The sequence below is a fragment of the Amblyomma maculatum genome, chromosome 3 (genome assembly GCF_055883805.1).
Source record: "Amblyomma maculatum isolate TAMU_Amacu chromosome 3, ASM5588380v1, whole genome shotgun sequence".
Lineage (NCBI taxonomy): Eukaryota > Metazoa > Arthropoda > Arachnida > Ixodida > Ixodidae > Amblyomma > Amblyomma maculatum.
This window is the reverse complement of record NC_139346.1, coordinates 126,295,549-126,315,505: the sequence shown is the minus strand read 5'-3', so window position 1 is coordinate 126,315,505 and position 19,957 is coordinate 126,295,549. Positions and strand designations below refer to the sequence as shown.

The window sequence follows — 19,957 nt, the reverse complement described above, 5'->3', positions numbered from 1 at the left end:
GACGAACGTCCAGGGCAAAGTTGGTGAACGCAAGTCTGAGCGAGCGTGAGTCGGCCACGCGAGATTTTCACCACCGCTTCACGAGGAACCCCTTTGGAAGCGTGCATTGTGTGTGCGACTGGCTGCGGCATAAAAATGATCTAACACCAGTGAGTGAACTTATGCAGCCCTCTCTTCATTTGGCCACAAGCGTATCCATGCAGCCGTTGCTTTCGCACTTGAACTAGGGTTAACCATACCTAATCAACGGCGGCATCTCTTGTTTTTATTTTATGAAACGTTATTACAGTGAATATTGTCGCGCTTATTTCTTTATTGCAGTGAAAAATTGGTTATATTCAAATTGTAGTCATCATTACCAAGGCCTTTGTTTTTCATGGCACATACTCCAATGGTGGGGCAGTCCTTCCGTGGTACGCATGTGCAATTGCTGCCTTCCAAAGTCGTGCATGGTGTTGGATGAAATGGATTGCACTGTTGTCAAAGAATAAAGTTCGTCAGTACCACAAAGGAACCCACCAACTCACAATAATGCACAACTGTCCCTTAAGGCAAAGGCCTTTTCATTCTTATAGAACGAAATCCCAGGCGCGAGAGTTGTGCGCGAAATATGTCATATTCCGCAAGACTCCGCGAGATGTCGTCTTGACTAGCGTGCCTCCCATGTACACTGCTACACTTTCCGGAGAAAGTGACTGATACTGCGCATTTCCTTTCCTGCAAACCTATTTTAACTATATGTAGTACTGCAATGAACGTCAATGAGAAGCAAACAATGAGAGAGAATTAATAGGAAAGGAAAGGTAGACTGTCGCCATTATCGTCCTAAAAGACAGCTAAAACACACTATAATTTTTGGTCTAAGTAATGCACGTATTAATGGAGATAATCTTCACATTCAGGTCAAAATATTTCTCAAGTCTAGGAATCAGACAGCCAGTCTTTAAAACATAAGGTGACTGAAGGTCTGGCGTTTAAGGTGTGATACGACAGCGTTTCACACACATATGGATGTCGTTTCTCACTAGGTAATTCTTAAAGTTTTTAAATTTTACTTTTTTATTACTGCCTGCAGAGCGAGGGATATCATCATTTCTTGAAACTTTGTGTGTCCCACTTTGCGTTTGATGCAACGGCGGGGTAGACAAGCTCCAACTATAAGGTTATGGCACTACAGTGTTTCACACAACCATACGTTGTTTATTCACTTCATTTTTTTATTTTACTACGTTTTTTATTAGGAACATTAGCTCTTACTCATAACGTTTCTGAATTTCCTGGGATCTGGCACCAAGTAAATTTTCCGTCCGAGGAATTCAAGATAGTGGTTCCTACAGTAAATTGATATAGCAACCCAATTTATGACTTATCGGCGAAGCTATTTGTATATCCAATTGGTAATTGATTGCTAACGTCACTGGTATATCCAAGATGGCCACCAATTGATAATGTCACCGATAAATTCAAGACGGGGTCCCCCATAGTAATTCAAATGCAACCCAATAGGTGATAAATTGGTGAGGTCACTTATAAATACAAGATGTTGGCCAATAATAGTAATTATTGATGATGCCATTAGTATTCGAAAACGGCGGTCGACTAAGGCCTCCGCGTGACTGGGACGTTAGAAACCAAGTTGGCGGTCTAATTCGGGTGCCAATGAAGGCATCATAATTCAGTATGGTAGACAGAAGTGAAACCATATGATTATGGCGTCATAATTAATAGGGCGGCATAGTTTCGGAATCTGAAATTGAAAATGGTGGCCTCATGCGGGTGATAATGATGTACTAACATGCTCTGATGAAGCACAGTACACCTGCCCGTTGCGTTCTACCATCTTAGAAACGCGGCCCTGTTGGCTACCTGTTAATCCGTGTCCTCAGCGTTATCAGTTGGGTCGCCTGATGTACCACATCGGAGCTCATCACGCTCCAAATCACTTGGTGTAGAAACATCGGCTGCATGGAGGCTCAAAAGCAGTACCTGAATATATCAGTTTATAACCGAACATCAGCACTGCGGTTTAAAAATCCCCTTGCGTTAGGATTCCAGGTGCACCAATGTGGATACTTTGCGTTAGGTACTACAAAATTCCATAATTGCTCAAGAGCAGAATGACATCACAAGCACATAACATAAGAACGGCAATTGAAGTGCTCCACAATGTCCGCACAGTAAATCTGTAATATTCAACTGCACTGTTCTGTTAGGGCACACAGATTCTTGATTTCATTCTACAACCATTATTAATTGCCGCTGAACAGATAGTCCAGTGGCTGCGAAAAAAGTTGCTTGAGCGGAAATTTAAATGATGACCCGGCCTTCTTTCTCAACAACAGTGAAGAGCATTAACTCAGCATGGTAAATGAGAAGCTTTTTCCGACGCTTTCATAGCGCAGAGTAGACATTAGCAAATAACAAGATCACATAGCTGATTAGCGTCAATAATCGCCCTCCTCCTGAAAAGAGGCATGCTTTCAAACTTTTAAGCGCAGAATTTCAGCGCTATAAACTGTGTAACATTAGGCGATAACGGTACTCAACTTACCGGCATAAGACACATTGAATGATCACTCCAGTTTCCAAGGAACTGAGAGTGGAAGGAAGTATCATTGTTTCCATATGTGGCGTTTGTTACCACATGATGTCCGTTCACGCAGAGCAATTCAATGCCAAGAGGCTGCATGGTATGTACAGGTGTCTCATCTTCTTCTGAGGAATAGTCCTCGTCAGAATCTTCAGTTGTGTCTGCACAAGCAGGCTTTACCTCGCTAACAGTATGTTGAGCGTTACTTGAGACTTCTGGAATGCTGCAGAAGTAGAAAAAAACTTGGAATTACTCGTGGTTTACTTGCACGATGCAGTGGGAAAAGCTCCAAATGTACGTTTTTGTAAACAAGGCGATTTAAACCCTAACTCTCAATGGGGCATCACTATTTTTGTTAAGATTACAACAATAGGATGGCCCATAACAAAGAGTTTTATACCTTGTACCTATCTATACAAAATTCTGGGTAGTAAAGATGGCTCCGTTAAGAATGAATGGCAAGAATGGAGAACGCATGTTGTCATTTAAATAGGCGTAATCGGGAAAAGGCATAGAATATTGTTACTTGGCGGTGACAATGCCATGATCACATATGAACACACAGGCGTAGACACACTGAAATTACCTCTTTATTGGGCTGCCTTGCGCCGGAAAAGGGTCTAAGCAATCGGCGGCGGCGATAGCAACAATCGTGCTCAGGTGTCGCCGATCTACGAATGTCCGTTTCACTTGTCATCACTCAATTTAAAAGTGGCGCTTAGAAACGTCTATATAAAACGGCGGACAGTAACAGCATAACTGGGAACATTGTAGAAATGCAAGCGGGTGGCTGGAGTCCTTCGAGATATATCTCGAATCAGCTGCCGCGACAAAGTAATTGATAAAGCCGCGTCTTGCTACAACGAGCCTGAACAAACAAAGAATACAGAAATGATTGGCGTGCTAGATTCACAATTATAAGGCCGCATGCCTGCGCCTGCCGAAAAAGAACAAGCAAACATCGGAATAGTTAGCGGTACTACGAAGGGAGAACATATCTGGGTAAAAATATGTTGTTCAAACTGTGAAGGCCTAAACCTATCTATGTGGCCTAAACTTGATTTTCCTTGTGCAGTACATGATTGTGCCCATTGGGTTTTCGAGAGCCTCCTCTGTCGGCATGTGGGGGCCATTGCCGCCGGGACTCGTCAGTTATGGCCCGTTTGCATCTTTGACGGCACCGGTGGAGTGGGAAGCCTTCAGGGGCGACAAGGCGCCGGCCGGCCAGCCGGCAGGCATTAGGAAGGGGCAGTAGTTTCGCCGTTTCCGTTGTTAAGTAAACAAAACGCTACAGAAGCCGCTGAAGAGGACAGCGAAGCGCACAACAGGCTGCCCAGAGGTGAGCCCCGGCAACATGATACCGCCCTTCCGCAGCGAGACGTGGCGACGGATGCTGGTGATGGATACGACGCGGCTGCCTCCGAAGCTCGGGAGAAGACACAAGGTGGAGTCGAGCAGAAACGGGAGAATAAAGACGCAAGATTGCGCTGGTCGAGTCAACGATGACGGGATTTCCAGGGGCCGTTGTAAACTGGCAGCCAGCCGATACGTCCGAGAAGCCCAAAGCTCCGACCCGTTACGTCGGCTCCCGCCGAGACGCCCCGAGTGAAAAGAAGTGATCGCGTCAAGCGCCGAGCCCGCAACCAGCCTCGCTCGGTTGAACGCCATCCCGCCTGACGAGAACGAGCACAAAGGCCTGATCGACTGTTCCAGCAAGCCAGTGGATGAGAGCACCTTCATTCTTCCCATTTTTGCAGAGCAAAAATAAATAGGGTCTTGCAGATATTTGTCTATTGGCTCGTTCCTCCTCGCTTCAGCAGAACCCAAAGTCAAACCCAGAGTTTGCTCCGTGGTCAGTCTAAACAGAACGTCACAATGCCATTTGAACAAAGGAAATAGAATAGAGGGGCGTACCTTTGCAAAAAGCAGGCTAGCGCGGTTATACGATTGGAATTTACTATTAGTATGAGGCGGCCAAAAACAGTTTGTAATCTTAAGAATAAATGTGAGAGAAGAAGTACGTGCTGTCACCGAATAGCAAAATGCGATTTACAGCACTCAGATATAAAATTACGGCAGCAAAAATCTTGCGAGAAAACATGCGTGAAGCAGTGATGGTTGGATCAATCATTCTGCAAATAGATGCCCCCGTTCGCGCTCCCAGCCGTCCGTTGGCTTCTGTTTTTATTATGCTTCCTGGAACCTTCAAGCAGAAAATAATTTTAAGAAAATTGGAACGATGCTTATGTTTCTCCTTAGAGTTAACGCGAAGGCTCTGTCGGGGCCTTCTCTTTCGATCATCATGCTCAAGAGAAGTACTTATATGACACAACATTGATATTTGCCTCTCCATGCCTTGCTCGGTTCTTCCGGTACTGATGGCCTTTAGCCCGCTTCAACCGTATCGCCTCTGCCTATCTCGGATGGTAGCACGAGTCCTCGAAGCGCCGGCTCTTTACGTACAGTGGTATGACAATGCATACACTTGGATAACTTTTATTCGTAACTAACGAACGCAGCTTTTTCGCCGAGGGGCCAGGTGCTTCAATCGCAAAGTGCTGAAACCGAGGTCAATTTTGGACTAGGGCAAAACATTTTAATTTCTCGGTTACTACTGGTATTCGCGGTAAAACCAAGACAACGCCAACACCAGGTTTCCAGCGACACGGGCACAATAGCATTAAAGCTGGCCCTTTTATAATTGATGGCTGGTATAGAAAAATTTTCTGGATCAGCCATTGCCAACGTCTAATTAAATGTGGCGGTCGCGTAGTAAAAATGCCTCCTATCATCTCCCTTCTATATATAGCTTGAGCATCGCCCTTAAGAAAAGCTGAAAAGCGTTCCACATTTGGAGAAGAATCTCAGGTCTGTGTGTGTGCTTGTAGAATACGGCAATAGTCCAGCGATCGTGCTCTTCAATACATAATGACGGGTGGTAAAGCTTTCAGAGGATGAGGTTTAGTGGGTGGTCAGAACATACAGCCTGTAGGAGACAGAGCTATGCAGCAGACACTTACCGTAATGCGATAATTTGTCGCTCTTTTCCGAAAGAAAACGCTTTATTGAAACGAAATACTGCACATTTTATCACAAAAAGTTTAGTGTCTTGGGTTACACACGTACGCTAATTTCTGCAAATCGCGATTTAGTTACTTCATGGTTGTTCTACCTAAAAAGCGCAGAAGAGCCTCGATGTTGTAAAGATCGATGATAGACAAGTTTTTGGGCGAAAACATTGCAAGCGTCTGCTATATAAAGGTTTTATTTATACCAGTTGTTTTTCTAAAACTCTTATTGTTTCTAAACTATTTCAAATACATTATTCTCCAGTATCATGTATTAAAAGCACAAAGCAACCACAGGACGGAGAACAGAGCAAATGGGAACTGAAGGGAATTGAAAACTAGTCCAAAAGGCTCAAAAAAGGGACACATATGAATTATACGGACGATTGTATTAAAATAACGCTAGAAACATTGAAACTTGCTTATATGAATTTGAACATGTAAAAAATTCTTCGTGGTTAAGGCTTTTGGCCTGCCCAAAGTCTGGCATATAGGACATGCAGCAACAGAGTATTTTTGATCGCACAAGTTATATTACTATATTGACTGGCGGACGCTGATTTCGAGTGATTTCAAATTACCAAGCTCCCATGTGGCGTAAGGGAGTGACGAAGAACACGAACTGAAAATAACACGAGTCGTATGCTGTTAAGCTGATTTGATTCATTGTTTGTGCACATCGCAATTCATGCATGCAGATACATCAAAGGATGCTCTTTAAATTTCTTGAAACCATAACACAAATATCGACACGGACGACAGAGATGTAGACAGTTCAGGGCGTACGTCTTTGTCGTCCGTGACTAGGTTTGTGTTAGGCTTTAAGGTAATTGCTACTATCTCATCAAAATCAAATACTTGATGCTCCTTAAAACATGCATATGCCTGCCGTTACCTATTTCAGTACAGAAAAACAATTATCTGTATTCATCCTGCAATACTAAATAAAAAAATGATTTTAGAAGAATTAATCTTACTTGTTTTCAAAAAGTTCAGTGCAGTTAAGTACTGTTCCCATTCGGCTTTTGCCACAGTACTTTGCGAGCACAAGAAGATTTGAGGTCGAAATTATCTGGTACAAAATAAGTGATGTTTACAAATAACGCATCCAGCACAGAGGAACGTAAAGAAAACTAAATTATTTAAATCTCGAACAGCGCATCACTGAAACAAACGAATTTCGCAAAATAAGAGTAAAAGATTTATGAAACGTAGATTGGCTACATCGAAACCGGAAAGAAAAGTTATGATTCAGTAAATTCAAATGAATATTTTTGAAACTATACGGGTAAGAACTCCATTTATTTTTTGTATTGTTTAGACAACAAAAAAAGCTTCGGCACACAATAAAAAAACACTGAGCACTACAATGGCCAAGTACTTTGCAAGCTAGCATGTATTGAGCTGCAAGCTTGGGCTAATTGGTAGGTGACTAAATGTAAAACGAGAAACTTTTTTGAAATTGAGGAGGAGAAACGAGAGTATGACTGAAGATAATATATATAGGATTTAAGGGTTGCCCGGGAAGAGCGGAGAAGATGAGCTGGTGTTATGCCTGTTTAGTCTGCTTCACGAAAACTACAGTGCCACCGATCACGAGATTCGAGCAGCTAGGGCACATGACCGGCAGCAGCAGGTGTGCTATTGCGCAATAGGATGGACAACACAATCCGCCGAAAAGCCACCTTCACCGTAGAATGCAGCAAAAGCTAAACTTTGTTGATCGACCCGATTATGAAGTCACAACTACAGGACCTCATGCGCGAATTTCAATGCGAAGTTTTTTAATAAGGAAACTTTTCGCGTTTAAAACAGTTAACAAATTGTGTGAAAGTTTAAATGAAGCTAATATTGTCGAGGTTCCTCTAAATGAAAAAATTCAGATGCGGCAGTAATCCTCTTATATCATCTTTGTACTTAATCTCTATGAAGCTTCAGCACAATTCGAAATCTTCCCGTTGTTCAGCGACTGCCCATCGCAACAATACCGCAAATTGATAACCAAGTTTGAAATACACGTTGCATACAATAGTAACGCTTATTCGCAAAGTGAGATCGAGGGCTTTCTCACTTAAAATCCTCTGTTGTAGGAAGAAATTTTTTGTCTGACAGGTAAGAAACTCCAAACACTTTCGTTCTACTGAAATATATGACCAGATGAAAACCAAGCTGTAGCTCCACTGCTGCGGTTTGTTCCTATGCGCTTCAGATGCAAAACAAGAGTTCTGTTCATGCTTCTAGGCAATCGAGAATGCTTCGAAAAACTAAGATACACCAAATTTGTAGATCGAAAATGTTTTCTTGGTTTTACTTGGACCTAGATTAATAGCAATTCACTCGCATGAATAAACGTTTCAAATCATGCACAAAGTAGAGTCATAAACATTTATTGCGGTTTTCAGTGCAGGTAGGCCATTTGACCTGGCAATCATGCTTGTCACTCTTTGAGTAGTTTAATTAGCAGATGGTAGATGTAGGCAAAATGATCGCTATCTATCGCTTGCTGTTTAGGCCACTTGATGCGACACATCTTGGCCTCCGAGAACTGCCATGAAAGGCGTCCCTGTTGACGTCATACACACGTTTCACAGAAGCAAACAGGCCAAAACCACCGAGTAATAGGAGTACTGAATTGCCACTTTGCGACTGCCAGCCTGCAAGCAGCAAGCCGGTGATTAGGACATTGATTGATGGCGCCCAAGTTTCCATGAGTAGCACAGCTATGAGCCCCACTCGAACAGAGGTTGTATTGACGTGTCACCATGGCCTAGACAAACCTCTATAAAAACGGTATCCCAAAAATGCAAAATCGTGCTATCCGTTTCACTTATTCTGATTATTCATACTATACTAGTGTGTCTTCTTTAAAATCTAGAGCCAATTTACTTAGCCTTGAAACCAGACGGAAAATTTCTCGATTGTGCCTCTTTTATCATTCATGTTTAGGAGAATCAGTCATATCACATGCTTATCACCTCTCAAGCCGTATTAATCACCATAAGATGGTCTACACCCCCTCCGCAAGAACTACCGCTCATTCTCGATCTTTTTTCGTCACGTCATCCCGGGACTGGAATGATCTACAACAGGAGGCCGTGCATCATATCAACGCCATCCATTTTATGAACGCTATCAAGACCATTGTTGTTTAACTCTTATGCCCATCCCTCACGTAATGCCCCATACCAGCTGCCTTTCAAGTATCAAATAAACAAATAAACAAAGGTTGTATCTCATCTCCCCCTCTCTATTCAGTAGAGAAGCCTGATTCCCCAGAGTCTGCCGATTGACACCTTTCAGAATAAGGTGTGCCACCTATCGGAGGAAACAGAACCCCGCCCACTGGCTAAAAACGCAGCCGCTCATACCATCTAGGAGTACTCTGGACACATATTCGCAAAAGGTTGTGCAGTTTTACAACCGCATTGTTTGAGTTCTAAACACTTCAAGCGGAAATAATGATTGCAGAAGACGGCATTCTATTCTTTTATTTAGAAAAGGATGGATCGCCGACTTCTGAAAGTGTACTTATCTGCACCCAGACACTTCGACCATCCGTGAAGCGCATCGCTGATGGGTCCTAGAAGAAGGAGGTTACATCAAGAATATGATACTTAATACAAGTACCGGCGATCCTGAAATCAGTCTTCTGAGAGCAGCCTGCCTAACTTCAATGAAAGCCCGTAGCTACGTCGTCTCAGCGTGGTTCAACAAAGCTACGAGCGACATTGCTGGAGGAAGATGTGAATGTGGTATTCGGTGTGTTTATTTTAACAAGAAATGGCGTTTATTGTTGTTGCAATTGACGGACGAGGAGAAAGATGAAGAGGCAAGGCAGGGAGGCCCTACTGAAAAACCACAAGTTCTACAGGGCAAACACCTCATAAAATGCAATTTCATCGTATAGAGTCTCAAACCGTGCACATCTTTATCATAAAATGTTGTACATATTTTATAATAATGCACAAGAACCTATCAGACCTTATGCAAATATATTCGACTTGTATGTGATTTTTTATGTGAATTGAGTGAGATTGTGTGAGAAAATATGAGGTTATTGCCCCATACAATTTTTTCAGTAGGGGGTTAACCCATAAAAGAAACTGGTTTGCTACCCTGCACTGGGGGAAAGGGGTGAGCGGATATAAAAGTTGTGAGAGAGGGATGGGTGAAGTTAATACAGTCACGTCACAGACATGCCACAACTCATCACGTCACAGTCATATCACGTAAGATGGCAGCAAACTCGTATTCTTTCGATTAGGCCTGAGCTTTTCATAAAGCGGAGCAGTGCCTGGGAGGCCTTCACCGCAGACAGTCGCTGTGGCCAGGGACCTAAATTTTAATTTCAGTCGATGGGCGTCCATCTAGGTTCTCCAGCGTACGGCGCCGACATTGTCTTTCCTCACTGTACATATGGCACTCGCAAAGAATGTGGCCTATAGACTCGTCGCACCCACAGCTTGCACATTCAGGGCTGTTTGTAATGCCTATCATAAAATAATACGAGTTCGTGAATACTACGCCAACCCACAGGCGACACAACAAAGTTTCTTCGTGTCGGGGTAGGCCAGGTGGAAGGCGGAGCTTCAGGTCAGGGTCCTGGAATTTTAAGCGGCAGTTCGCAAACTGGCCAGAATTACAAAAGGAGAGCGTGTTTTCCCGCGTGCAATTTAAGGAATAACGAAAATGCACGGCGCCTGTCAAATGGCTGCGGCTGAATCACCACCAGCGGCGAGAACGACAACGGCTGCAGCAAGAGATTGTCCTGTGACGCAAAGCGACCGGCACATTTCACACCGCGAAGGTTCCTTGATCGCTGTCCGACCTGTATAGAATATCAGGTATATAAAATATACCTGTAATACGTTCGATAAATGTGCACCGCTAGTGCGCTACTGCCTTTTGGCGAGCGCGGAGTGCGCGCAGTGTACACGTTCGCAATGCGCAAATACACATTGCATGCTTGAGCTCAGAAAACTCGTTGCTGCTGCAGGCGCATACCAGTATAGCAGTCAGCGAAGTGTCCGCGCTGAAAAGCCTATTAACATCATATAGGATTAGCAAAGACGTTCCTCTGCTTTTCAAGTAGTGCATCAATGTTTATATTGTCTGCTGTATTAGATGGCCAGTCTGTATTAAATGATATTTTAAACACCTTGTTCGATCGAAAAGTTGTGGGTGCAGTACGGTACGGCGTGCACGGCGTGCATGAAATAATCGCGAGCTGCGCAAAAATTGCGTGTCATTGTTATTTGTGGTTCTCGCGATTGATGTGAGATAAGAGATGACGATAAATTCAATGAAATTATTCTAACTGATGAATAAAGAAGTGAAAAAAAATGGAGAAAGGTGGTTCAAAAGTGTCACAATGAAAAGTCAAGGCTTGAGCATTCTAATAGGGAAATTTAGAGCAAATGTGAAGAGCCCATATTTTTTGTTCACCCACTGCCACGCAGGTTAAGTGAAACGTGCCAGCATGTTGCTGGGCGCTGCTGTTCACTGTCAAGGACGCTACAGACAATACAGACACTGACGAGCCAACCTGCATAGGCCTGTCATGCAAATGGATTGTCCCTACCAAAGCTATGGATGAATTTTCAAGCATTTAGATTTTTAGCATCAGCATAGTACTGTGTGCAGTGTATGAGCTTTTTCATATAGGAGCGCTGTGCAACATCACACGCAATCCTGTTTTATTCATACTGCGGTCTCTTGGAACAAGCTATGATGTTAACCTAATTTTTATTGTTCATTGTTAAAACATTCTTGCATTGATTGTATAAATCTGGCTGTATGTAACAGCCATGAGTAAATCCATTGCTAATACACTTTCAAGAAACAATGTTAAAGAATAGACATAGCTAACCAACTTTCGTTGTATTGAATTTCAGCAAAGGAGCCAGCAAAAAGGGCGCGTATGCACGAGCATTCATCCAGAAAACACATTCAACAAATCAGCTCACATAAAAGCTCAGACTTTAACCTGTGTGAAGGAGCTGCACCTTATCAGAAGGAGGATCTTATTGAACCAAAAAAAAATGCTTTCAGCTAGGAGCCGAACACATAAGGCGCTGTCGTACTTGTGCCCACACAGCCAAGAGAAGTCAAAACAAATTCACAAAGAACCACAAATATTGATGAAAGATGGCATCGATGTTTGGAGCAATTAAGTACAAAGTATTGTGCAAAACTACATAGAGTCGATGAAGTCTGGCAGAAAGAAAGCAAACATAAATATGCTCATATACACCAGACCAAGCAGAGAGGAAAAACTGGTACTCTGCAGAATCTGGTCGCCTGACCGCATCCCTCTTTAAGATAATATGCCGTTGTGTTAAGCCGGAAGGCCTGCTAAGATCACTTCTGTGTTTCAACAGTAGAGAAGTGTGCGAAGCAATAGCCCATGGCAGGGCACACGAGAGGGATACAGTTTAGGTGCATCAAGTTTTTATGAGCTGCAAAGCTGCTGCTGTCTTAGTGCAAGACACTAGCTTACGCATTGAACAGGACCCAAGCCAGCCATTTGCGGAACAATACCGCTACTATGGTGTTGATGACACCGCCTCGACCGTTGCAGCTTTCCTGCATGGATGGCACCGAATGCGAGGATTAGCTGAGCTTGTACGTAAGGGTAAGCGCATATAACCGATAGGATCATACGAATATGCTGGCAAATGTAATCTTTTATCTCAATGGCATGACAAGGGTGTTAAATGTAATCCGTGAAGAACAGCTGACTAGTCGGAACATCTGCAATGAGAGGCTGCGAGCATTGTTTGGAAAGCCTGATGATCGGCAGTTCACCGCAAAAAAAATACTGTTCGCGAGTGGCACTTATTCTGGCTGAGAGTTCCTTAGATGCAAGACTTCCCGGCACTTTACCACAAGGTCGGCGGCGGCGCCATGAATGAGAGCGACATGGTGCGCCACATCTTCAATAAAATTGCCGATGACATTTTTAACTAGCTTCTCTGGGAAAGTTTTCCCACTATTGACGCCATCAGTGACGAGTGCCGCCATTTTGAACGGGTCGAAAGATTACGCGTTTTCCAGGCAGTTTTCCCGGCTTTGAAACACAGCAATGAGAGGTTGCGAGGAACAGTAGCCCTTACCTTAAAAGACCGTGGACTCTCGCAACTTAGCGGACATGGTGAAAGGAATAGTCCGTTGGGAACTGGAAGGCCTGGCACCTGTAATGTCACCACCGACGTCTACAGACTCCACACTCCCCGTGGTGTCGTCGCTGATTCAGGCCGTTGTGAGGCAGGAGCTCGCCGTCTTGTACCTATTTGCCACAGTATGCGACATCACCAGCCAACAATTTCTCAACCTCATTGCCCTACTTTCCGGCCATCCTACTATTACCCTCAACGTTACCGCAATCCGGACGAATTGCCTACTTCAGATGATAAATCGATCTCCTTGAAATCTTCGTACGTTGACAATATTTCTCGACATGACTGCACCCCATGGCGTTTGCCTCCTTCGCCGACTTCTCTTCCCGTCAACTCCTTACAGACCGTGGCCGCCCCTTCCTTTATAAAGTTGTTGAAGGCACTCTCCGTTCTGTCTCAACCAAACATAAGCTTACTACCGCCTATCACACTCCAAAAAACCGGCTTCACGTAGCACCTCAACCATACCCTCACAGACATGCTAGCTATGTACATACTTTTCACCAAACCATCATGATTGGCATCCTGCTTTTCAACAAACTCATGATTGGAATCCTGCTCTGCCAAATGTTGCATTCGCATACAGTGCCTCCTATCATGATTTTGCCGTTTTTTTTACTCTCACATCATCGAATGCCGCTCTTCATGTTGCTTCTTACGTCTGCTGGTCCATTATCCGCCTACGCCCACGACGCTGTTGCTCGTGCCGACCACGCTTGCCACTAGCCAGCTCACGCCTTCTCGCATCGCTAGCCTTGCAGCAGGTGTTTATAACCACTGACAACATCCCGCCGCCTCAGACTCTCAGAAAAACCTCTCTTGTTATACTGACCAATACTGTGTTGCGTCGAGTCACCGCAGTCACCTGTGAGATCGCTCCCGCTATCTCGGGCTACACATACAGTTCTGCTCGTATGGCAACATCCATGTCTCGCGCCTGAAACCTAACCACGCGCACTGCCCTACATGAGCCTAACCGGCAACAGGATGGTGCTTTCGTGCCTTGGACGCATACCATGAAGAAGGCGACCGTAAACGACAAAGGGCTGTCCCATGTTGCCCCCTGTATGTTGTAGTCCAGTGGGCGGTTTCTGCTGTGCGTCTTGCCTTGTGCCATGGACTTAGCCCCCAATCACGTAACGAAATTAAAGACATCAACTATGAATCAAACTTTTAGAGCAGCAACATGGCACCAGCAGGTCGATATCATATTAAGGGTGTTCCACAAATCGGCACAGCAGTTATGAGGGACACTATGTTTTGAATTGGTTGGTTGGTTTGTGGGGTTTAACGTCCCAAAGCGACTCAGGCTATGAGAGACGCCGTAGTGGAGGACTCCGGAAATTTCGACCACCTGGGGTTCTTTAACGTGCACTGACATCGCACAGCACACGGGCGTCTTGCTTTTCGCCTCCATCGAAAAGCGGCCGCCGAGGCCGGGAATTGTTTTGAATTGTTCGTTGTATTTATACCTAACACAGTGTACACCGTTTATAACATAAGCCACCGGAGAAACGAAACCACGTACTATAAGCAGTACCACACTATAACCAAAATATTTTTTTCTTATCTTAAACTACATGGCAAACAGATAGCTTTGCTTTCATAAGCATCTCGGTAACCAATGATCAAAAAAGCAACTTCAAAGTGCGCTGAACGCTTAGATTGATTCCAGCACACAGCGTGCAGCTGTGTAGGCGGTTGTTGTCACCGCATACCCAGGTTTCGCGTAGGTCGTCGCGCTAACCTCCGCAGTAACGCTACATGCGGTATGCTAAATCATCCTCGGCTGTTTTCGTTACAATAAAGAAAGCGATCTGCATCGGAACGGGACCTTTTGGTTTGAATACAAGCCTTGAAGCGACGCTGACAGAGGAACCCTCATTTAGCGTTCGGTGCACTGGTGTGGCAGTCCACTACATTATATTTCGTTTTAATTCGGCGGGACCGCTAGTGTCTTTGTAAATACCGCCTCATGCGAATCGTTCGCTGCACTTCACAGAATCCAGTGTCACCGACGATTAACCGTTCGCCGCCTGGCTAGAAAAGCAGTGCAGCCTTTTTCTCGACCGCTTAAACAAAGACAAAATCACAATGATCTTTCCTGCTCACTCTTTTATGATAAGAGCGATGTGCCAGTGAAGGCATACCGACAAAACGTGTTTCAACTCAAATGCATATAAAGGAGAAAAGCAAAACAATGGCAGGGGAAAAACAGTAGCTATTATGCAATCTTGTGAGAAATGGGAGTGGCGCTTGGAGACTGAAGGAGAGATAACTAGCGGCGTATGCACCCTAGCTTGTCATGCCCTAACATTCAATGGGATTTGTGCTCTCTACGCAGGCAGGAAAGCCTGGTACAGCGATGGACAGTGCACTTGCTGTTACACGCTGTAGATTTCTGAACCACTCTACAACCACCAATTTGCTTCGTTCAACCGCATAATCTGAATGCTTAATGATAAAATCACCACATGCAAGGGGATCGTAGTGTATGTAATTTTGTTTTGTGTGTACTATGTCGGAGACGGGCAATAAAAATTACTATATATTCAGTCCTCGCTCTGGAGATACACTGATGGCTGCCTACCATCTTGAATAAAGAGAAATGTTCTCTTCTGTGTCCGTGAGCGTAATATTTCTCGTTATTGATGCCTAGATTTCCAGGTATATTCACACATGACTACAAGTATTCTCCTCAGCAACCAAGGCAGAACAATTAGGTCATGAATATGTTACCGTTTCGTCTTCAGATCCCAATTTTACCGTTTCCGATTAGCCTAATATATTTAGGAGCTCTTCCTCTATTGAGAATAACTTACACGATACATGGCAACTGAGAAAAAAAAGACAGAGATCCAAATGGGGACGTCAGTTTGTGTCTATCAGATCAAGAATAAAAATAAGGGCTAGTGGGGATGCCTTTGTACTTAACATAATGAGCGCGAGAAACTTGGATAGATTGTAAAATGAACTAGCACGTCATCATGTTTTACGTTTTTCTTTCGGTCTGTGTTTTTATTTTTCCACTCTAGTCATTTCAAGTGGGAGCAATTCAAACTAGCCCACTTTACTGGTACAATGCAGGCATTATTGTTTCGTGCCAGGTGAAAAAGGTTCCTTCTTTCGTCTGGTTAACTGTATCAGCGCCTTTTTGCCTAGCTGTAGTGGGTCCGCGTGCTTTTTATTATATTGTATTTAGTGCAGATGTGTCGATTCAAAAAGGCTTAGAGTACTTTATTAACTGTTTTGAGTTCGTTAATGGCCCCTTTGAGTGCTCGTAAACATGATCTATTTGTTTAGTAAAGCAGTTTATTGACTTTATTGCAGAACAAATACCGTCAATCTCCATCGCAAACACGAAAAAACGTGATGAGGAGACGAAAACACACGTGTTTTATACCACTGGTTTTTACTTTTCGAACAGACTTAAGCGGCAGGATTATACTTTATTGCTCTTAAATAAATGAAATTTAACGTCGTCAAAAATAAATCACAACTTAAACTAAGAGATGCAAGTCTACTCAATCCTTCTCATATACGCACATTTGAAACGCAAAATTTCAAAATTTAAAATGTTAAGGCAGTCTGGGTAAAATGCAAATGTTCATCATAATCATCAACCTGACTATACTCACTGCAGGGTTAAGGCCTTTGTCATATTTCTCGAATTAACCCGGTTAGGTGCTAGCTGCATCCACTTTACCCCTGCGAACTTCCTAATCTCATCCGCCCACCTAACTTTCCGCCGCCCCCTGCTACGCTTTCCTACCCTTGGAATCCGGTTTGTTACCCTAAGCGACCATCTGCTATTCTTTCTTCGCAATACATGTCCTACCCATGCCCATTTCTTCTTCTTGATTTCTACTAGAATGTGAGTAACTTGAGGTTTTTCTCTGACACCCTCTGCACGCTTCCTATTTCTTAAAGGGACACTAAAGACAGCCAAAGATGTTATGAAAATCTAATAAACTACATTTGGTGACACTGTCGCCGCATATCCGGCAGCAAAAAATTGAATAATTGCTGAGATATTGCGACAAGAAGTTGAGGTTTTTTCTTGTTCCCGCCGGTCGAATTCAAACTGTGGCCCCCAACTACGTAGTTGGAGTTGAGTGACGCACACTATGACGTAAGCGGAGACTCCGTGATAGCTAGCGAGCCGGCGCGGCCCGCGGCGTCGCATCCCTCAAGGGCCAACTTGGCGACAGCGTACTCGCAATGACGGCCTCAGCCGAAATAAATAAAACGATGAAGAGAGTAATTTACCGAGCGATGGGCCCATAAAGGAAGAAAAAAAATAGAGCGCTTGTAATGCACGATACTTTACTTGTTTCTCAAGCTTTTGCGCTCCTTCTTGCACTGTGTATAAACAAACCGAGCCCTCGGTCATCGCAACGCTTCCCGACATGTTTACGTACAAATAAGATTTAGTTACCAGCAAAATAGTGTCCTCGCTGCTGCGCTTGTCAGTTTTGAAGCTTCGTCGCACTTTTTTTCTTCAAGGTTTGTGCTACAGCTCCGTGTTCAGCGAAAATTACGTCCACTGTAGCAGAACATGACCGAAGTGCCGGCGCCACTACATTTGCCAGCGCTGCGAAATTCCACAAGTTAAAATGGATCGAGTGCACAATATAGTGCGCATAGGCATCCAGAACATTAGTTCCAAGACGTGAGAGCAGGCAGCATGCGCCGATGATCAAGAAGTTTTAGTTTTTAGACCAGCAGCAGAAACACTTTATTGTAAATGGGGTCATGACATAAAAGCTAAAAATATTTCCAAGGTTCATGTGGCGCGGCGTGGCCGAGCGGTTAGCGCCGAACGTTGTGGATCAAGCAGTAGCGAGTTCGAGTCTTATATATTGTTGCATGTTTTTTTTTTTTTTTTTTTTTTACAAATCGATTTTCCTTAATCTTCTGTAATGTATTTCTGGTGCTTCGTTATTTTTAGTTTTTACTTTTTACCCGAGGCCCCTTTTTTCGCCGGGCGACGAGTGCGATATATCGACGCTCTCCTTGGTATGAGCGGCAAGTATGCCCCTTTTGTTTACGACGCCTGCAAATAGCACGTTGAAGGTCTTGTTGACGCAGTATATGTTGGTCAGATGTGCCATGATTTAGTGAACAATTGAATGATAATGCGTTTTTCCTTCTGTACTTAGCATATGTATGCTTTTCGTGGCGTACGTAGCTGCATTCAAGCGGTCAGGTCGCAGTCGAAGCGGCAACAGCGGCGATATGTTGGCGCAGAAGTATGAACGAAGGAGTGTGTCGGCGGTAGCGGATTTCGCTCGCTCGTGCCTCCGAATGCTCAAATGGGAACCATCAAGGCGCATCTGCTGCTCCAAGCTCGTAATTCAGGCGCTGCAGGTTCTAACAAACTATCCGAGTGCGCACGAAATGCCTGAGCCGAAACCAAAACTGAAGTGGGCGCCGGTGGCGCCTCCAAGTATATTTTTGTATTTGCCTTGCAACGTTTACGTTGTCTTTTCGCCGTCGTTTACGTATGATAAAAGCGTGTTATCATGTTTGAGAAAAAACGTACTACCGCATTCAAACATACAACGTAATTCGCATTTGTCAGCCTCCGGGATCCCTAGCGCGTCACGTGATTTGCAGTTGCGAGCCTCGGCCGTTTGGCTGTGGTGGCGATACCTGTATTTCTGTTATTCTTCTTTACTACCTTATAACAGCTCTGTTTTCAGTAAGAGTGGTCTTTTTGTAATCAGGAACTGGCATTCTATCGATGCAAACTCACTTCCTTTCTCTCTTTAGTGTCCCTTTAATGTTACCTCTACCATTTTGCAAATTTTAAATATCTATAAAAGTGAAGCCATTCAGTAGCGCTCCATAACAATGGCAAATGATTGATGCTTGATTGCAGCATCAAGAAATTTTGCGAAGCAAGGGTGCATCTTTCTACTGAATCGACGGTACTTTCTATTTACCATACTCACCTTACTGTAGCCTGTTCAGTCATTGCATTTTTTTATAATATAGTATGAGAAAAATAAGGGTAATGCACAAAACTTTCCACGGTAACTGAAGGTATGACTGAAGTCGGGGTTATGTCCAAAATTTGAGATGATATACTCACAAGGTTTGTGCTACCAGCACAACCATCACAGCGTTATATAGGTTCTCCGTGTCCATGTCAGAACTCTTCTGTAACTAAGAGTCAAGTTTGTCTCCGTTGTTGATTTGGATTTTAAACGCATGTCGCGACCTTATATTTTGCTGCTCCAGATGTTCTCTGAATAGATGATCCTAAGCACACACAGACGTTTCTAGACTTCATAACAGCTGCTCTCTTCTACTGACATTTAATGAAATGGCAATTCTAAGAGGCGTCTGAGCGTTCAGAAGAGCATTATTACTTATTAAATTAGGATAACAATTATTTTGCTTCCTTCTCATTAAAACTGCTCCATTTGCTATTAATGCACAATGACGATGATATTGCAATAAGCTTAGCGATTTGATGAACATGGAGGTTGGGGGCCGTATTTACCTCTATTTTGCTCCAAATAGTAAAGCACAGTTCGACACCCCACTTCCTGCATTATCAGTCAATTTCAAGAAGGACATTATTGTTGCAGTAAAAACACAGCACAGAAATATCGTTTTCTTGATGATTATCTCTTGACATAATGAAAATGGCTGCCTGTTGCTTTCATGCAAGTTATTAAAATAGGTTTTCTTCTTTTAAAAAGCACATGTATTTAGCGAATTAAGCTGAAGTTTTTATGCAATGAATGAAGAAATTACGGATATATTATTGTCCTTGCCATTCTACGTGTTTTGGTTCTATCGTCCTTCTGCTGTAACTAATTATCAGTCTGGAGATACCTGAATTTGAAAATTTCGTTTTCAAGGCACTTGAAAATCCTGGAATTTTCGCTGCTTCTTGAAAATCCTTGAATTCCTAGCGTAGTGCATGCAAATGGCTCTCAATCAGGAAAAATTCGGTTAAAATATTTGTATTTTCAATATTGTGTTTTCGTATCTGCGTTTTAAGCATAATAAATCAGATTGTGCTAATCACGATGGTGCTAATATAGCCAATGTTGCGCGACGGTTAGCCACATTGGAGCCACTCGGCTCTGAAGCCAACTTGAGCC

The 19,957-nt window shown here is 43.6% G+C and overlaps 1 protein-coding gene across 1 annotated transcript; it reads right to left on the bottom strand.

Annotated features, from left to right (window-relative positions):
* Positions 1–255: 255 nt before the first annotated feature.
* LOC146195964 (uncharacterized) lies at positions 256–19,049 on the bottom strand. The gene is made up of 3 exons (XM_084596311.1): positions 18,934–19,049; positions 2,552–2,813; positions 256–474 (listed from the first exon to the last, which is right to left on the bottom strand). The coding sequence occupies exons 1-3, from the start codon at positions 18,987–18,989 to the stop codon at positions 313–315; spliced, it is 480 nt and encodes a 159-aa protein (XP_084452437.1). The 5' UTR covers positions 18,990–19,049; the 3' UTR covers positions 256–312.
* Positions 19,050–19,957: the final 908 nt, after the last annotated feature.